This window comes from Octopus sinensis, linkage group LG1 (assembly GCF_006345805.1).
Source record: "Octopus sinensis linkage group LG1, ASM634580v1, whole genome shotgun sequence".
Lineage (NCBI taxonomy): Eukaryota > Metazoa > Mollusca > Cephalopoda > Octopoda > Octopodidae > Octopus > Octopus sinensis.
In genome coordinates this window covers 111,521,429-111,538,784 of record NC_042997.1, presented here as the reverse complement: position 1 = coordinate 111,538,784, position 17,356 = coordinate 111,521,429, and the positions used below count along the sequence as shown (strand labels likewise).

At 41.0% G+C, this 17,356-nt stretch overlaps 1 protein-coding gene across 1 annotated transcript in view; it reads left to right on the top strand.

Moving 5' to 3' along the window:
• Window positions 1–17,356, top strand: part of LOC115215710 (RING finger and SPRY domain-containing protein 1) — a 213,583-nt gene that overhangs the window by 175,494 nt on the left and 20,733 nt on the right. The window contains exons 9-11 of the mRNA XM_029785006.2: window positions 2,817–2,921; window positions 12,890–13,033; window positions 15,755–15,866. Coding sequence (XP_029640866.1) covers window positions 2,817–2,921; window positions 12,890–13,033; window positions 15,755–15,866 — 361 coding nt within the window. The remainder of the gene's footprint in view (window positions 1–2,816; window positions 2,922–12,889; window positions 13,034–15,754; window positions 15,867–17,356) is intronic.

Here is a 17,356-nt window from a genome sequence, read left to right as displayed (position 1 = left end):
ACTGATGCCAGTCTTGTGTGAGTGTGTGTGTGTGTAGGCATGGCTGTTGCTTCCCAACCATATGGTTGCAGGTTCAGTTCCACTGTGTGGCACCTTGGGCAAGTGACTTCTATTATAGCCCTGGGCCAACCAAAGCTTTGCAAGTGGATTTCTGTCAACCAAATCCACATGCAATGCTTTGGTAGGCATAAACTGAAAGGAGCTCATTGTGCATGTCCGCACGCACGCATGTGCGCATGTATGACTGTTTCTTTGCCTTGAGCAAGGGTCACTCCATCACACAAGTGGTGTCCTTCATTTCTTTCCTTCTGAGACATTTCTGGCCATGGTTAAATATTACCTTACTTAGGAACAGGTGAAGGTTGGGGACAGGAAGAGCATTCAGAAGTAGAAAATCTGCACCAATAAATTCCTTCTGACCCCTGCAAGCATGGAAAAGGGAGCATCAAAGTGATGATGATGAGGAGGAGGAGTTCCCAATTTTCTGATGAAAATTTGTGCACATAACATCAAAATCCTTGTCCTGGTACAACCCCAAGGTGGGTTGAGTCAGCTCTAATTATGTTTAGAGCTTCAGTGGAAATACAAATTCACATGTGGTCCCCAGTCACATGCATACGCACTTTCAGGTAGTGTGATCCATAGCAGCTCATTTTGCTGTTCATTGTTGACCATCACAGAAGATTCACTGACCAAGGCACTGCTGATCATCGGAGGTTTGTAGTGGGTTTTAGAGACATGCTTTAACAAAAACTAAGGGGTCCTTTACTCCCAGTAGTCTTCCAGCACATCTTATACCAACCCAAAATTTCAAAGGTAGTCATTGAACCAATACAAGAGTCAGATGTCAGCCCACCCACCCGCCCACCCAGACTGGCTCCTGTGCCAGTGGCATGTAAAAAGCACCATCTGAACGTGGTCAGTGCCAGGCCCACCTGACTTGCTCCCGTGCGAGTGACACGCAAAAAGCACTCACTACACTCTCAGAGTGGTTGACATTAGGAAGGGCATCTAGCTGTAGAAACTTTGCCAGATCAGATTGGAGCCTGGTGCAGCTATCTGGATTGCCAGTCTCCAGTCAAACCCTTCAACCCATGCCAGCATGGAAAAAAGATGTTAAATGATGATGATGATGATCTGTATTTTTGCCAGGTCTTGTTTTTAGTTCTGCTGGATTTCTAGCAACCCTTCTCACCAGGCAAGCTTAGTCGGGGTGCCGGTTTCATTGCTGATGACACATGCCACAAGTTCTACTGGATTCCATGTTACCAGTAGCACTCATGAGAAACCTCACAAGTGACCTGATGCTTAAGGTCATGATGATCACATTTGAACTCTGTTAGAAGATAAAAAGTATACAATGAGGGGAATTTGGGTGACTGATGTAAGAATTATTTGGTCAAACTGGAAGATTCTAGAAAATGGGGAAGGAAAAACTTGGCAATTAGATTAATTTTCATAATGGTGGAAGTCAAACCATTTTGCCAAAAGTGTAAAATCCTGTTTGTTTACACCAAGTGGAATGTACTTAACTAGAAACAAGTTTATAGGAAATGTTTTACCTTTTAAAAACCAGTCCAAGGCCAGTGGAATATAATTTGGTTATGTTACAGATTGTAAAGCAGGTTATAAATTATATTTGCTTCCACAAACTCAAATTTAGGTCGCCATTAACTCTGTCACTCCTCTCACTCTCTCCCTTTCTCATTCTCTCTCTCTCTCTCTCTCTCTGGAGAGTTTAACATCAATAAACTGACATTGCGTTTGATTTGTATACAATAAAATGCAATAAATTATAAGTAAAGAAACTTATGTGTGTATATATATATATATATATACACAAGGTAAGATAGGAGTAATGGGTGTAACCCACTATGGGATAGCATTTATCCATTATACTGTTGGTAAAGTACCCAGATTCTTAATACATAAATGTTTTTAATTGCAATGCAATTAACTCATTTATTGTATTAAACAGGTAATATGTATTGAATTATAAGATATATATGTATGCTATTGAGGTTCGCATTTTGTTAAATGAATAAATAATCTAACATTCAAATATCTGAAAGTTGATGAAAAAACTAAATTTGTTTCTCCATTTTCTTATTTATTTATATATATATATATATATATATATATATATATGTCTAACCCAGGCAAGCATGGGAAAATGGCCGTTAAAACGATGATGATATACGATGCGGGGTGGGGGGTGGGGTCAAGAGATTCGCTTCCTAATCGCACAGCTTTGGGTTCAGTCCCACTGCATGGTACCTTAGGCAAGTGTCATCTACTACAACCCTTGGTCGACCAAAGCCTTATGAATGGATTTGGTAAACGGAAACTGTAAAAAGCCCTTCGTGTGTCAGCCATGTGAGGAGGGGGAGGGCCCTCTATTTGTGTTTTTCTCTCTATGTTGGTGACATAATTATTGAAGAGACGTAAAATGACTGTTCAGTTGGTCATAGGTTCAAATCTTACTGCAGCCGTTCTGTTATGTCCGTAACCAAGGTGCATAGTACTGTTTGCTCACCTTCAACGTAAGTGGGGGGGGGGGGGTAAAACTAATGTCACAATTTACAGTTTACAGTTTTTACAATTACGGAAGTAAATTGAGGGTAATGAACTCTCGGACACTGCATTTTAAATAACCTGTTTTCTGTGACAACTAGTGACAATAGGTCAAAAACATTTTATTCTTGTCTTCCTACATCGATAGTAAAAAAACTTCCTGGTATTTTTCTGGTAAAAATAAATGTGAAGTTGCAGTTATCTCCCTTGACTTAAATATTTTTTTTTCTCTTTCTTTGCAGGGTCGAAAGTTCACCTACGAAAGTGTAAATGTGGATGGATTAAATGTAATGTTAAACAGTAATGATGTTAGTGAATATTTAAAGATATCTGCAGATGGCCTTGAGGTAGGAAACATTGCTTTCACTGTTACAAATTAATTTAGAAAAACTTCTTGTTACCCCCCCCCATACATTTTTTTTTTTTTTAATATTAGACACGGGTGGAAAATTGATTTCCTACCATGTCTTATAATAATAACGATGAGAAAGTCATAAAAATTAAGAATTTCTATTTAAAAAAACTCCATTTCAGTATTGTGTATATTCATGTCCCAAAGTTAGGCAATTCGGGCCTAAATGGGAAATTGGGACATGAGTATACACAATACAGAAATGGAGTTTTTTTTATAGAAATTCTTAATTTTTATGACTTTCTCATCGTTATTATTATTATTATTATTATAAGACATGGTAGGAAATCAATTTTACACCATGTTTAATCTTTTAAAAAATTTTATGGGTGGGTACAAAAGGAAGCCTTTCTATTAATTTTTTTAAGGCTGGCAGAATTGTTAGCAGATCAGACAAAATGCTCAGCGGAATTTCATGTCTATAATATTCCTCTGTTATCGACTTTGTCTTTCAGGGTTGATAAAATGAATATCAGTTAAGCCCTGGGGTCAGTGTAATGAATTCTCCTTACCCCCTCCCCCCCTCCTGAACTAGCTGACCTTGTGCCAAATTTTGACCCTGTTATAGTTTTTTTTTAGATGACTTCAGAATAGCAATGCTTTTGGACTCTTTTTTTTTTTTAAGGTTTCAGAGATTGGTGCGATAAAATTATCCCCAAACTGGGATCAACGATACCCCCCCCAGTGTTGTTGGGTGGGATTGAACTCAAAACATTGTGGACGAGTAGCAAACAGCTTAAACACATACTAGGACTAATAAAAAAAAAATAAAAGTGGCATGGATTTCTCGTTGCCATTGGTGAATGAAAATGTCTTTCTGGGGCTGTGTGTGGAAGTAATTAACAACAAACAATTAACAGAAGATTTTATTTACTGCATAGAGTGTTTTAACTTTGTTGGTCTTTTGACAGAAGCTAATAGTGACATTTACAGAGAGAGAGAGAGAGAGAGAGAGACATAAGACTGGAATTCAGGACAGTTTAACCAAATGTGCTACAATTCATGGTGACAAAATCATGGTGCCTTCTGTTTGCCAATGATTGGTGAAGAAATGGGAATGGAGATGTTGAGTGGTGGTCTCAACATTCTGGGGTTACTGCCAAAAACCATTTTCATATAAGGCTCAAAGAGAAAGTCAAAGCATACAATGACTTTATGCTGATTGGTCAGATATCATCAGCTGATCACATGACACAACTGTGGTCTGATTGTGGTGTCTGCTCAGCTATCTAGTGATTCAGTGTTGAATTTACTACAAAGGCTTGACGTTTGGGAATTCTGACACTTCCACCAGTTGACATAAACCTTACAGTAATCGTGCCATACCTAAAACAAAGTTCTACCAACTGAGACAGAAAAATAATGGCTTCTGACTTTGGTGCAATGTTGTAAACTTTAGGTAATATTATCTTACGTGGAAACATGGTGGGCAAAAGAAACAGCATCCATTTGTAGAAAATATCCCTCGACAAATTCTGTCCACTATACAAGCATGGAATGGTTGATGATGATGATGATCTATCCACTTTGAAGTTTGCTATTAATCTGATTTCATATTTTCTTGAAGATTCTGAATTTCATATAAACTTACAAACTATTATCACCTGTGCCAGTGCCCCATAAAAAGCCCCTGGTACACTCTGCAGAGTGGTTGGTGTTAAGAAGGGCATCCAGCTGTAGAAACCATGCCTCAGCAGACAACTGGAGTCTGGATAACTCCCCGGCTTGCCAACTGTTGCCCCTACAGACAATGGAGCCTGGTGTGGCTCCTGGCCTTACCAGCTCCTGCCAAACCATCCGACCCATGCCAGAATGGAAAACAGACATTAAATGATCATCATCGTCAGTATTGTTTAATATCCACTTTTCCATCCTGGTATGGGTTGGACAGCTTGACAGGAACCAGAGGACTGCACCAGCTTCCAATTATCTGCTCTGGCTTGGTTTCCATGGCTGGATGCCCTTCCTAATACCAACCACTTTACAGAGTGGACTGGGTGCTTTTATGCATGGCACCAGCACTAGTGAGGTCACCGAGTATCTTGCAAAACAGGATCCCTCAACTGAGTGGTGGGATACAGTATTGAGGGAGGAGGCTATGTGTCAGGGGACGAGAGATTTAAGTATGATAGAGGGACAGGAACAGGTGTCTTGCTTAAGGGAAGGATACATGGCTACCCCAGCTAGAACGAGAGAAAAGAACTGATAGGGGGCGTACTCCAAAGGTATAACATTAATATAAGAGAGAGAGACAGACAGGGATAGAGGATCAGAATGGGTTGGGAGGTGGGTAATTAACCTTTAACATAATACAAAGAACTGATCCCTGTAATGACACATCCAACTTCATACCACAATGTGAAAGAGGATTCGAAATATGCTGTGCGTGAGAAGACCCGGCAGGACAAGTGAGACCATCCTGTGGCCTTTGCCAGGGATGTAGCCAGCCCACTTATGCATGCCTTTCCTTCTTTGGACACACGAAGACCTATTGAGGCAAGTGAAATCGGAATCAAAATTAAACCAATACTATGACTGGCACCCGGCAGTTGCCAGTGCCGCTGGACTGACTCCTGTGCAGGTGGCAAGTAAAGAAACTCCATTTTGACCCTGTGCTTGAGGAGACCTATTGAGTCATGTACATCAACATCAAAAACCAATGGAAATTGTAGTTATGATACCTGTGCCAGTGGCATGTAAAAAGCACCAGCCGAACGTGGCCGATGCCAGTGGCATGTAAAAAGCACCAGCCGAACGTGGCCGATGCCAGTGCCGCCTTGACTGGCTTCCGTGCCGGTGGCACGTAAAAAGCACCAACCAATCGTGGCCATTGCCAGCCTCGCCTGGCACCTGTGCTTGTGGCACGTAAAAAGCACCTACTACACTCAGGGAGTCGTTGGCGTTAGGAAGGGCATCCAGCTGTAGAAACTCTGCCAGATCAGACTGGAGCCTGGTGCAGCCTCCTGGCTTCCCAGATCCCGGTCGAACCGTCCAACCCATGCTTGCATGGAAAACGGACGTTAAACGATGATGATGATGATTTGAAAGAGTGAGGTAAGAAATAATATTGTTGCAAGTGTCCTGGCAAGTAAGGGAGATAACTACAGAGCTGATTTGATCTACCTTGGTATACGTAACCTTCTCATAACGTCTGAAGCAGTGATCCATCCTCACCAATTACTGTTTAACGTCCACTTTCCCATGCCTGCATGGGTCAGACAAAATCTGTTGAAGCAGATCTTCTATGGCTGGATGCCCTCCCTGTTGCCAACCTTCATATGTTTCCAAGTAAGGTAATATTTCACCAGGAAAGACAGGAAATAAACTAACATCACTTTTACAATCATGTCAAGATAAACACACACACACACACATTTTTCAGGTTATCTTTTACTTGTTTCAGTCAATAAACTGTGGCCATGCCAGGGCACCTCCTTCAAGGATTCAGCCTAACAAATTGCTCCCAGTACTTTTTTCTTCTAATCCTGGTATTTATACCATCAGTCTCTTTTTGCCAAACCACTAAGTTACGGGAATGTAAACGAACCAGCACTGGTTGCCGGGTACAAACATACACACACACAAATATGCGTGTGTGCAACGTACTTCTTTTAGTTTCCATCTACCAGTGGCTCAGTGGTTAGAGCGTTGGGTTCACAATCATGAGGTATTGAGTTCAATTCCCAGACCGGGCTGTGTCGTGTTCTTGAGCCAGACACTTTATTTCACATTGCTCCAGTTCACTCTGCTGTAGAAATGAGTTGTGACATCACTGGTGCCAAGCTGTATCGGCCTCTTTGCCTTTCCCTTGGATAACATCAGTGGCCTGGAGAGAGAACGCTGGTATGCATGGGTGACTTCTGGTCTTCCATAAAACAACCTTGCCTGGACTTGTGCTTCAGAGGGGAACTTTCTAGGCACAATCCCATGGTTATTCATGACTGAAGGAGGTCTTTACCTTTTACCAAAACCACTCACAAGGCTTTAGTCAGCCCAGGGCTATATAATAGAAGATGCCTGAAGCATCGTACAGTGGGACTGAACCTAAAACCTTATGGTTGAGAAGCAAGCTTCTTAACCACATAGCTACATTTGTACCTTTGGATCTCTAAAACCCTTGCATCCCATATTAGATGCCTGAGTGACATAGAAGCGTTTAGAAATTCAGGGATGCTATCTGCATCGATAGTTAAGTTAGTGTTGACGTTTGATCCTTCAGCATTCAAACAAGCCATTTCAGGCCTAAACATTCGACCCTGTTTTATGCTCAAACTGGCTAGATCTGGCCTCTCGCACCTACCCTACAATCATCATCATTATCATCGTTTAATGTCCGCTTTCCATGCTGGCATGGGTTGGACGGTTTGACTGAAGACTGGCAAGCCAGAAGGCTGCACCAGGCTCTAATCTGATCTGGCAAGGTTTCTACAGTTGGATGCCTTTCCTAATGCCAACCACTCTGAAAATGTATGCGACCAACATAGGAGCCTGTCAGGTGGGCCTGGCATCGATCACGTTCAGATAGTGCTTTTTATGTGCCACCGACACAGGAGGAGCCAGTCAGTGGGTATTGGCATTGGCCATGTTCAGATGGTGCATTTTCCATTCCACCAGCACGGGAGCCAGTTGGGGCACTGGCATCGGCCACATTTGGATGGTGCATTTTACATGCCACCGGAACAGGAGCCAGTCAGGGGGCACTGGCAGAAAAATAAACAATTCCATTATCAAAATCTCAAAGCTACATGATGATGCAGGGTTTAATGCAAACCAATGTGAATAAATAAGCATTAAAATTTGACAGGATAATCTCAATGCCAAAGGGTTAATGTAGAGGACATTAAAAATCTAATTAGAAATGTTATAATAATATAGTGGTCGTATACTGTCAACTCAATGGACAGTCCCGTAAAGGAATTACACCACCGCCATTTAGCCCTAGGAAACATTGACGTCTCCTGTCGGCTTTAACATATTTTCTGTGTCCTTATATTTGCAAAGGGGAGGCAATCACCCCCGCAAGCCGGGACAAGACACCTGAAGATATATGTTTCTGAGTGTATTGCTCATCGTCAGTTATAATAAAAATATCAATATTGATCTTTTTTATTATTTTTTTAATGAAGGCACAAAACCACAAATATTAGGTTGATGAGAAATTTTGATTTAAATGGACCACTTGCCCCCCCTCCTGTTTTAGTGATGTAACCCCAGGCATGGCCGTGTGGTAAGAAGTTTGCTTCCCAACCACAAGGTTCTGGGTTCAGTTCCACTTTGTGGTATTTTGGGCAAGTGTATTCTACTATAGCCTTGGGCCAACCAAAGTCTTTGTGAGTGGATTTGGTAGACGGAAACTGTAAGAATCCCGTCGTATGTGTGTGTATGTGCTTGTCCCCTACCACCGCTTGACAACCAGTGCTGGTTTGTTTATGTTCCTGTAACTTAGCGGTTCAGCAAAAAAGATCGATAGAATAAGTACCAAGCTTTAAAAATATAAGTGCAGGCTTCGAATCATTCAACTAAACAGTCTTCAATGTGGTGCTCCAGCATGGCCAGTGTCTAATGAATGAAACAAGTAAAAGCTGAAAGAAATGAATTCTAAGGGAAGTAACTACTTAAATATGAATATATAATTATTGTTCTTCTTGTGTCTTGACTGTAAGAAGTTTGTTACACACACACACACACAGCCCTGTGTTCTATTCTCATGGTCGCAAGTCAGTAAAGGGGTCTCCATATAGTAATTGACCTGCTGGGGATAGAGGATAATGTTCTCTCAATCATACAACTGACTTGGCAGACACCTACAAGATTATCCACCAGTTTTCCAACAATGACCACCACCACTTTGGGCACCTTTTATCAGTTCCGTATCTCAAACACTGTGGACCTGCTTACAAAATCAAACAACACAGCACCCATGAATTTCAGAAACGTTTTCTCATGCTCAGAATTGCTGACGCATGGAATAAACTACCCGCATCAGTTGTCAGCTGTCAAGACACTATGTCCTTCAAAACTTCCAGGCTCTCTGAAATTCACCAACAATACACCTGATGTCCATCACCCCCCCCCCACCTTTTTTTAATTATTTATTTACTAGAAAATTACTATTTTTAAATCTCACGACATGAGATATTCAGCAACAGTACTTTGTAGTAAAGATTGTTTGCCAACATAACATGGCAGTCCTGGTTTAGGAAAGAATGTTGCTGTAATTTAACCCCCCGGAGACAGAAGTCACAATGCACAGATGTTGTTTTGAGCTGAGTGGTGGTGCTGGATTCTTGTTTGAAAATATAAGGATACAGATCATGTCATATAGCCAGCTGGAGACGATGTCTCCTGGGGCTACAATTTACAGTAACATTCATCCTAAACCAGGACTGCTATGTTATGTTGGCAAATAATCTTTACTCCAAAATACTGTTGCTGAATATCTCACGTTGTAAGATTTAAAAATAGTAATTTTCTAATTTATAAATCAGTGACTAGTTGTCACTTTGAAAACTATATATTTCAAACGGGAATTTGGCAGCGCCATCTCTAGCCGAACAATTATTCTGTGCTGATGAAGGGAAATAACCCGGAAATCACGATACACAGATATTGTTTTGAGCTGAGTGGGGATGCTAGATTACCTTGTTCAAAAATATAAGGACACACATCGTATCATATAGCCAGCTGGAGACGATGTCTCCTGGGGCTAAATTACAGCAACTTTCATCCTAAACCAGGACTGCCATGTTATGTTGGCAGACAATCTTTTCAACAACTCATTTACTGTTCACTTCCTGGACTGTTCATGCACTTTTGGTTTTTCTGATGAGTAAGTTCGTTATTATATGATATATTAAATCATTGGGCAATAAGCTGTGCTTGTGAAGACCTGTTCAGTCAAGTGAAGTCATTGTCATGGCTGATGACAGTATCGCCTGGTTGGTATGTAAAAAGCACCATTCGAGTGTGGTCAATGTCAGTGCCGCCTGACTGGCTCCTGTGCTGGTGGCACGTAAAAAGCATTTGAGCATGGTCGATGCCAGTACTGCCTGAGTGGTCCCATGCTGGTGGCACATAAAAAGCATCATTCAAGCATCGTCAATGCCAGTACTGCCTCACTGGCCCTCATGCCAGTGGCACGTAAAAGCACCCACTTCACTCTCGGAGTGGTTGGCATTAGGAAGGGCATCCAGATGTAGAAACCATGTTAGATCAGACTGGATCCTGGTGCAGCCTCCTGGCTTGCCAGTGCTCGGTCAAACCACCCAACCCATGCCAGCATGGAAAGCGGACATTAAATGATGATGATGAAGATCCTATACCTTACCATCTTGAATAAGAAAAGGACATGTTAACCATTTTGAGACCAACCTGAGACTGGCTGCCCCTGGTTTCAAAGTGATCTAAATTGAAAAACCTTCCATCAAAATTCTGGTTTCAAACGCCAAATTATTCTCTGTACTTTTTTACTTGTTTCAGCCATTTGACTGCAGCCATGCTAGAGCACTGCCTTTAGTCAAGCAAATCGACCCCAGAATTTATTCTTTGTAAACCTAGTACTTAGTCTATTGGTCTCTTTTGCCAAACTGCTAAGTTACAGGGACGTACACATACCAGCATCAGATGTCAAGCGATGTTGGGGGGACAAACACAGACACAAACACACACATATATATACATATACACGACGGGCTTTTTTCAGTTTCCGTCTACCAGATCCACTCACAAGGCTATAGTCGAAGCCACTCACGAGGCTATAGTAGAAGACACTTGCCCAAGGTGCCACACAGTGGGACTGAACCCGGAACCATGTGGTTGGTAAGCAAACTACTTACCACACAGCCACTACCTCACCTGTTATTGACATTTATTTTACTTATTTATTATTTTCAAAATGAATTAAAGCAAAGATAGTGTTTTTCATCAGAAATATGGTAATAAAAGGCTTTAAGCAATCATTATCATTTAATGTCCATTTTCCATGCTGGCATGGGTTGGGCAGTTTGAACGGAGCTTGTAAGAAAAAGGACAGCACCAGCCTCCAATTGTCAGTTTTAGCTTGTTTTCTATGGCTTGATGCCCTTCCTAGCACCAACCACTTCACAGACTGTACTTAGTACTTTTTATGTAATGCCAGCACAGCTACCTTTTACACATCACCACCATGGTTCTTCTTTAAGTGGTGCTAACACAGGTTCTTTTGACATGACACCTGCATGGGCACTTTTTATGTGACATCAGCATAGGAGCTTTCCATGTGGCACTTTCTGTAGGGCACTGGCATGGGCACTTTCTACATGGTGCCAGCAAGGGTGCTTTTTATGTAGAACCAGCAATATAGTTCAATATACCCCTAAAAACATGATGTGATCATGGCTGGAGAACCTATACTACCTGTGTTAAATCAGGGTTGACCTAAGACTAAACTATACTCTTCGTTGTTCTGAACACAAATCTTGCCTTTCTATTTACTGTAGAGTGGTGGTGGTCATGGTCATTTGAAATAATTCCAGTTTTGTACTGAGGACTTAATTCTTTTGACTTTACTCTTTCTTAGTGTTTAGTCATCACTTACATGCAAGGACGGATCAGTGATATATACCATGCTTTCACAAGTGACTATATAGTCACAAGCTATCATAGAACTTTCTAGTTCGGTACCTCCAGTCCAGCCCTTTAAACGTGTCACCCACTTCATTTCCCAGGGACATCATTTCTCTGTTAAGCTTCCTTTTATTCTCATAACTTCTTTCCTCTCAAACTGCTGTCGTCTGCAACTCACTACCCATCATCTTCTTTCCCTCTGGTCCATGACATTCACTCCTTTAACCCTTTCACACTCGCATAATTCTCTTAAAAGTTATGTTTATTGATCCACATTGATTTTAATTAATTATGCATTGTCTCATAGCTTTGAGATTTCAATGATGTGATTGTTAGTTTTAGATTGACAGTGTAGGTTAAATGTGAGGGGGCCAGATTTGGCTGGTTTTAACATGAAACAGGTAGAATTTTGGCCAGATCTGACCAGTTTAAATGCTAAAGGGTTAAATCTTAACTATTTAGTTTACAGAAACATTATTTACATTTGATAGATATTTGTCCTCATCTTGTTTATTGTTAACATATTTCGGCTGATATACCCTCCAGCCTTCATCAGTTAATAGAAAAAATCCTAATATGTTGTGCTGGTAATTAAATCAGAAATGATCAGGGCCCAGAAACCTCCACTTTGTCAAAGATGTGTGAATGGGGAAAAGAGGTGGGAGGGACCGGAGAAGACACTGGTTGGAGGATATCAAAGAATGGACCAGATAGTCTTGGTCAGTGGCTGGAATCATTTGGAGAGAGCTGGTGCATGTGTTCGTGGTCCCTCAGCAATTGGGATGGGAATTGACAAGGCATGGTTAATGGCTGTACTCCTCCTCATCATCCTTTAACATCTACTTTCCATGCTGGCATGGGTTGGACGGTTTGACTGAGGTCTGGCAAGTCAGAAGGCTGCACCAGGCTCCAATCTGATCAGGCAAGGTTTTTTCTACAGCTGGATGCCCTTCCTAACGCCAACCACTCCGAGAGTGTATTGGGTGCTTTTATGTGCCACTGACACAGGGGCCAGTCAGGCGGCAATGGCATCAACCATGCTTGAATGGTACTTTTTACATGCCACCAGCACAGGAGCCAGTCAGACAGCACTGGCATCAACCACACTTGAATGGTGCTTTTTACATGCCACCAGCATGGGGGCCAGTCAGGTGGCACTAGCAACGACACTGTTAAATCTAATCTCGCTGCACTGATAATTAAAGCACATAGCTATTCTTTTAGCTGTAAATTTTGGTCTTTCTTATATTTTTATTTTCTCCAATTTTTTATTTGTGTGTTTTTATAATTATTTTTCAGGCCAGGTGTGATGCATCATCATTCGAAAGTGTGCGCTGCACATTCCAGGTGAACTCAGGTGTGTGGTATTATGAGGTAACCATAGTAACGGCTGGCGTTATGCAAATTGGTTGGGCCACAAAGAATAGCAAGTTTTTAAATCACGTAAGTACAAAGACATCACATCTCTGCTGTTTTTGATTGGTTTCCATAATCCACCATCCATTTGACCCTTAGGGATCCATATAAGGTTTTTTGTTAAAGTTTATCTGCAATAAATTGGTTAAAATTCCACAAAACACAAAATCTTTTAACAATTTTTTTTTATAGAGTTCCTTATAATATTTATATCATCATCGTTTAATGTTCGTTTTCCATGCTGGCATGGGTTGGACGGTTTGACTGAAGTCTGCAGAGCCAGCAGCTGCACCAGGCTCCAATCTGATCTGGCAATGATACCCTTCCTAATGCCAACCACTCCGAGAGTGTAGTGGGTGCTTTTTAGATGCCACTGGCACGGGGGCCAAGTCAGGGAAACTGACATCACCCACATCCGGATGGTGCTTTTTACGTGCCACCAGCACAGGAGCCAGTCAGGTGGGCCTAGCATTGATCGTGTTCGAATAGTGCTTTTTACATGCCATTGGCACGGGAGCCAGTCTGCGGCTACTGGCATTGGCCACGTTCGGTTGATGCTTTTGAAGTTCCACCGGCAGGGGAGCCAGTCGGGTGGACCTGGCATCTACAAAACACAAAATCTTTTAACAATTTTTTTTATAGAGTTCCTTATAATATTTAATCATAGAAATACAATAAAATTTTTTTAGACATGGAATGGCTATGGGGACCCAGCAGTGTGAAATAGGAATCAAAGGGGTCCACAGGCCAAAAATTGTTGAGAACCACTGGTCTAAAACATCCTCTGCTCTGTCGATACAATCATCATTATTATCTCAGAGGTTTAACTTTAATGCTGAGTATAAAAGCTTGGTCAGGTTTATATTGCTTGGACCCTTTATAAGCTGAGGTGTCTGGTAGTACTTCATGTTTCTCTTACAAGCCCTAAGGTCCCTTACGTCATTCCTGGCAGTGTTACTCAACTGTTCAGGTTTGAGCATGACACCTTCCTCCCACAATAAAACTTTTTTATTTTATTTTTTTGTTTATTCTTGTCATCAGACTTTGGCCATGCTGGGGCACCGCTTTGAAGAGTTTAGTAAAAAAGAATTGACTCCAGTACTTCTGTTTTTTCTTTTTTTTTCCCAGTTTGATACTCATTGTAACAATCTATTTTGGTGAATTGCTAAGTTACAGGGATGTTAACAAACCAACACCACTCTGTGATGGGGACATATATGCATATACTTACATACATACATGTAGTGGGGGGGGGTATATATATACATATATGTATTCTTTTATTCTTTTACTTGTTTCAGCCATTTGACTGTGGCCATGCTGGAACACCACCTTTAGTTGAGCAAATCGACCCCAGGACTTATTCTTTGTAAGCCTAGTACTTATTCTATCGGTCTCTTTTTGCCGAACTGCTAAGTTACAGGGACGTACACACACCAGCATCAGATGTCAAAGTTGGGGGGGAGAAGCACACACACACATATATACAACGGGCTTCTTTCAATTTCCGCCTACCAAATCCACTCACAAGGACTTGGTCTGCCCAAGGCTGTAGTAGAAGATATTTGCTCAAGGTGTCACACAGTGGGACTGAACCCGGAACCATATAGTTGGTAAGCAAGCTACTTACCACACAGCCACTCCTGTGCCTATATATATATATATATATATATATATATATATATATATATATATACATACACACACACACACACACATACATATGATGGGCTTCCAACAGTTTCCATCTATCAAATCCAGTGACAAGACATTGATCAACCTGGAGCAATAACAGAAGATACTAACGAAGGAATCTGCCTAGTAGGACTGAACCCAAACCCATGTGGTTATCAAGTGGGATTCTTAACCAAACAGCCATGTCTATTTGCTTGCACTCTGTCAGTTACAACGATGAGGATTGCAAGTGGCTGAGTATTCCACAGGCATGCGCATACCCATCACATAGTTCTCAGGGAGACTCAGCATGACACAGAATGTGACAAGGCTGGTCCCTTTGAAATACAGGTACAACTCATTTTTGCCATCTGAAGTAACATGAAGTAAAGTGTCTTGCTCAAGGGCCCAATGCACTGCCAGGAATCGAACTCACAACCTTATGATCACAAACCAAATACCCTGACCACTAAGCCACACACCTTTTTCATGCCTGTTTCTCTTTCTTTTATTTTTTTTTCCCATGCTTTTTTTTTTCTTGTGCCAGTGGCATACAAGCATGGTTAATGCCAGTGCCATCTGACTAGCACATAAAAAGCACCATTCAAGCATGGTTGATGCTAGTGCTACCCAACTGGCACATAAAAAGCACCGTTCGAGCATAGTTGATGCCAGTGCCACCTGACTGGCTCCCATGCCTGTGGCACGTAAGAAGCTCCCATCACACTCTCGGAGTGTTTGGCATTAGGAAGGGCATCCAGCTGTAGAAACTCTGCCAGATCAAATTGGATCCTAGTGTAGCCTCCTGGCTTGCCAGTCCACAGTCAACCCATGCTAGCATGGAAAACAGACATTAAAAGATGAAGAAGTTTTCTTAACAATTTAAAAGCCATCAACCTAGTTTGTATTCACAGAATCCTCTAATCACACAAGTAAATAACTACGTTCTCTGATACATTTATGAAGTTTAAATAAAATATTTAATGAAAATAATTTTTTTTTTTTTTTTATATTAAACTTTCGCATTTTATAATAAAAATTTTAAAAAGTTCTCTCCATTTTTCTTGGCTGCAGGATGGTTATGGCATTGGTGATGATGAATATTCCATGGCTTACGATGGATGCCGTCAACTTATTTGGTATAATGCTCACAGTCGACCGCATAAACATCCCTGCTGGAAGGCTGGTAAGGCTCATTATATTCACTTGTCAGGTCTTTTAATTCTGTACTGGTTTCAGTCATTAGACTGCAGCCATGCTGGGGTACTGCCTTGAAGAATTTCAGTCAAACAAATTGACCCCAGGTCTTTTATTTTTTTTTTTAAAGGCTGGTACTTATTCTGTTAGTCTCCTTTGCCAAACTGCTAAGTAACGGGAACATAAACACACTTACACTGGTTGTCAAGCATTGGTGCAGGACAAACATACATGTATCTATATATACACATATATTCGACGGGCTTCTTTCAGTTTCCGTCTACCAAATCCATTCACAAGGCTTTGGTCAACCCAAAGCTATAATAGAAGACACTTGCCTAAAGTGTCATGCAGTGGGACTGAACCTGGAACCAGCTCAGTGAAAGTGATGTTGTTGCTCTAAACATCAGTAAAACCCTCAAATGTGTCCTGCATGCTAAACTTGTATCAAAACTTGCCTATGGGTTCCAACCATCTCCTCTCTTTTGGTATGTGTTGATAGGGCTTTTTTTCCTGTCCCCTATTCTTCTCTCAATCAACCCAGGTGTTCCCTGAGGGTTTGGTTTTGTCCCTGGCCCTCTTCCTTCACCACTTCAATGACCTATTTACCATCACATCCAAAGGTTTCTTTTCGGGTGTAGCTGTCTGGTTAGAAGTTTGCTTTCCAACTACATGATTTTGGGTTCAATCCCACTGCATAGCATCTTGGGCAAGTGACCTCTACTGTAACCTCAGGCCAACCAAAGCCTTATGAGTGGGTTTTGTAGATGGAAACTGAAAGAAGACTATCATGTATATGTGTGTGTGTTTCCCGCCACCACTTGAATGATTATTAGTGTTGCTGTGTTTACACACACACATATATATATATATATATATTTCATATAAAATTAGTGTACATTTAAACACAAAAGAGGTGACCCTAACAGGACACTTTACATGCTAAAAGGAACAGTCAAAGTTCAAACCACAGTTAAGAGCAATTTCGAAGGGAATGAAAAGTAAAAAAATAAAAACATTTACAAAGATGAGATGTGCTATTTTGTCACATAATTATATGCTAACTTGTGGCACCCCCACTGACAAGAACTTCGCCTAACAAATCGTTTTATTTGTTAACTAAAGTTCGAAACCTAGGTATGGGAGGTAAATATTGTAAATGTTTTTATTTTTCATTCCCTTCGAAATTGCTCTTAACCGTGGTTTGGACTTTGACTGTTCCTTCTAGCATGTAAGGTGTCCTGTGAGGGTCACCTCTTTTGTGTTTAAATGTACACTAATTTTATATGAAAAATATGTTGCCTATTAACTATTTTATACATGCTAGCCACTGATAGAAAAATGTCTATAATTTTCCTTCCCTGTATATTTTCTACATATATGTTGTTGCTATTATGCAGAAGTGTTGTAAGTCCAAAACATTGCTTTTCAGGAAACGAAAAAATAGTTTCACCATTCCGTAACTCCATGCTTGTATGA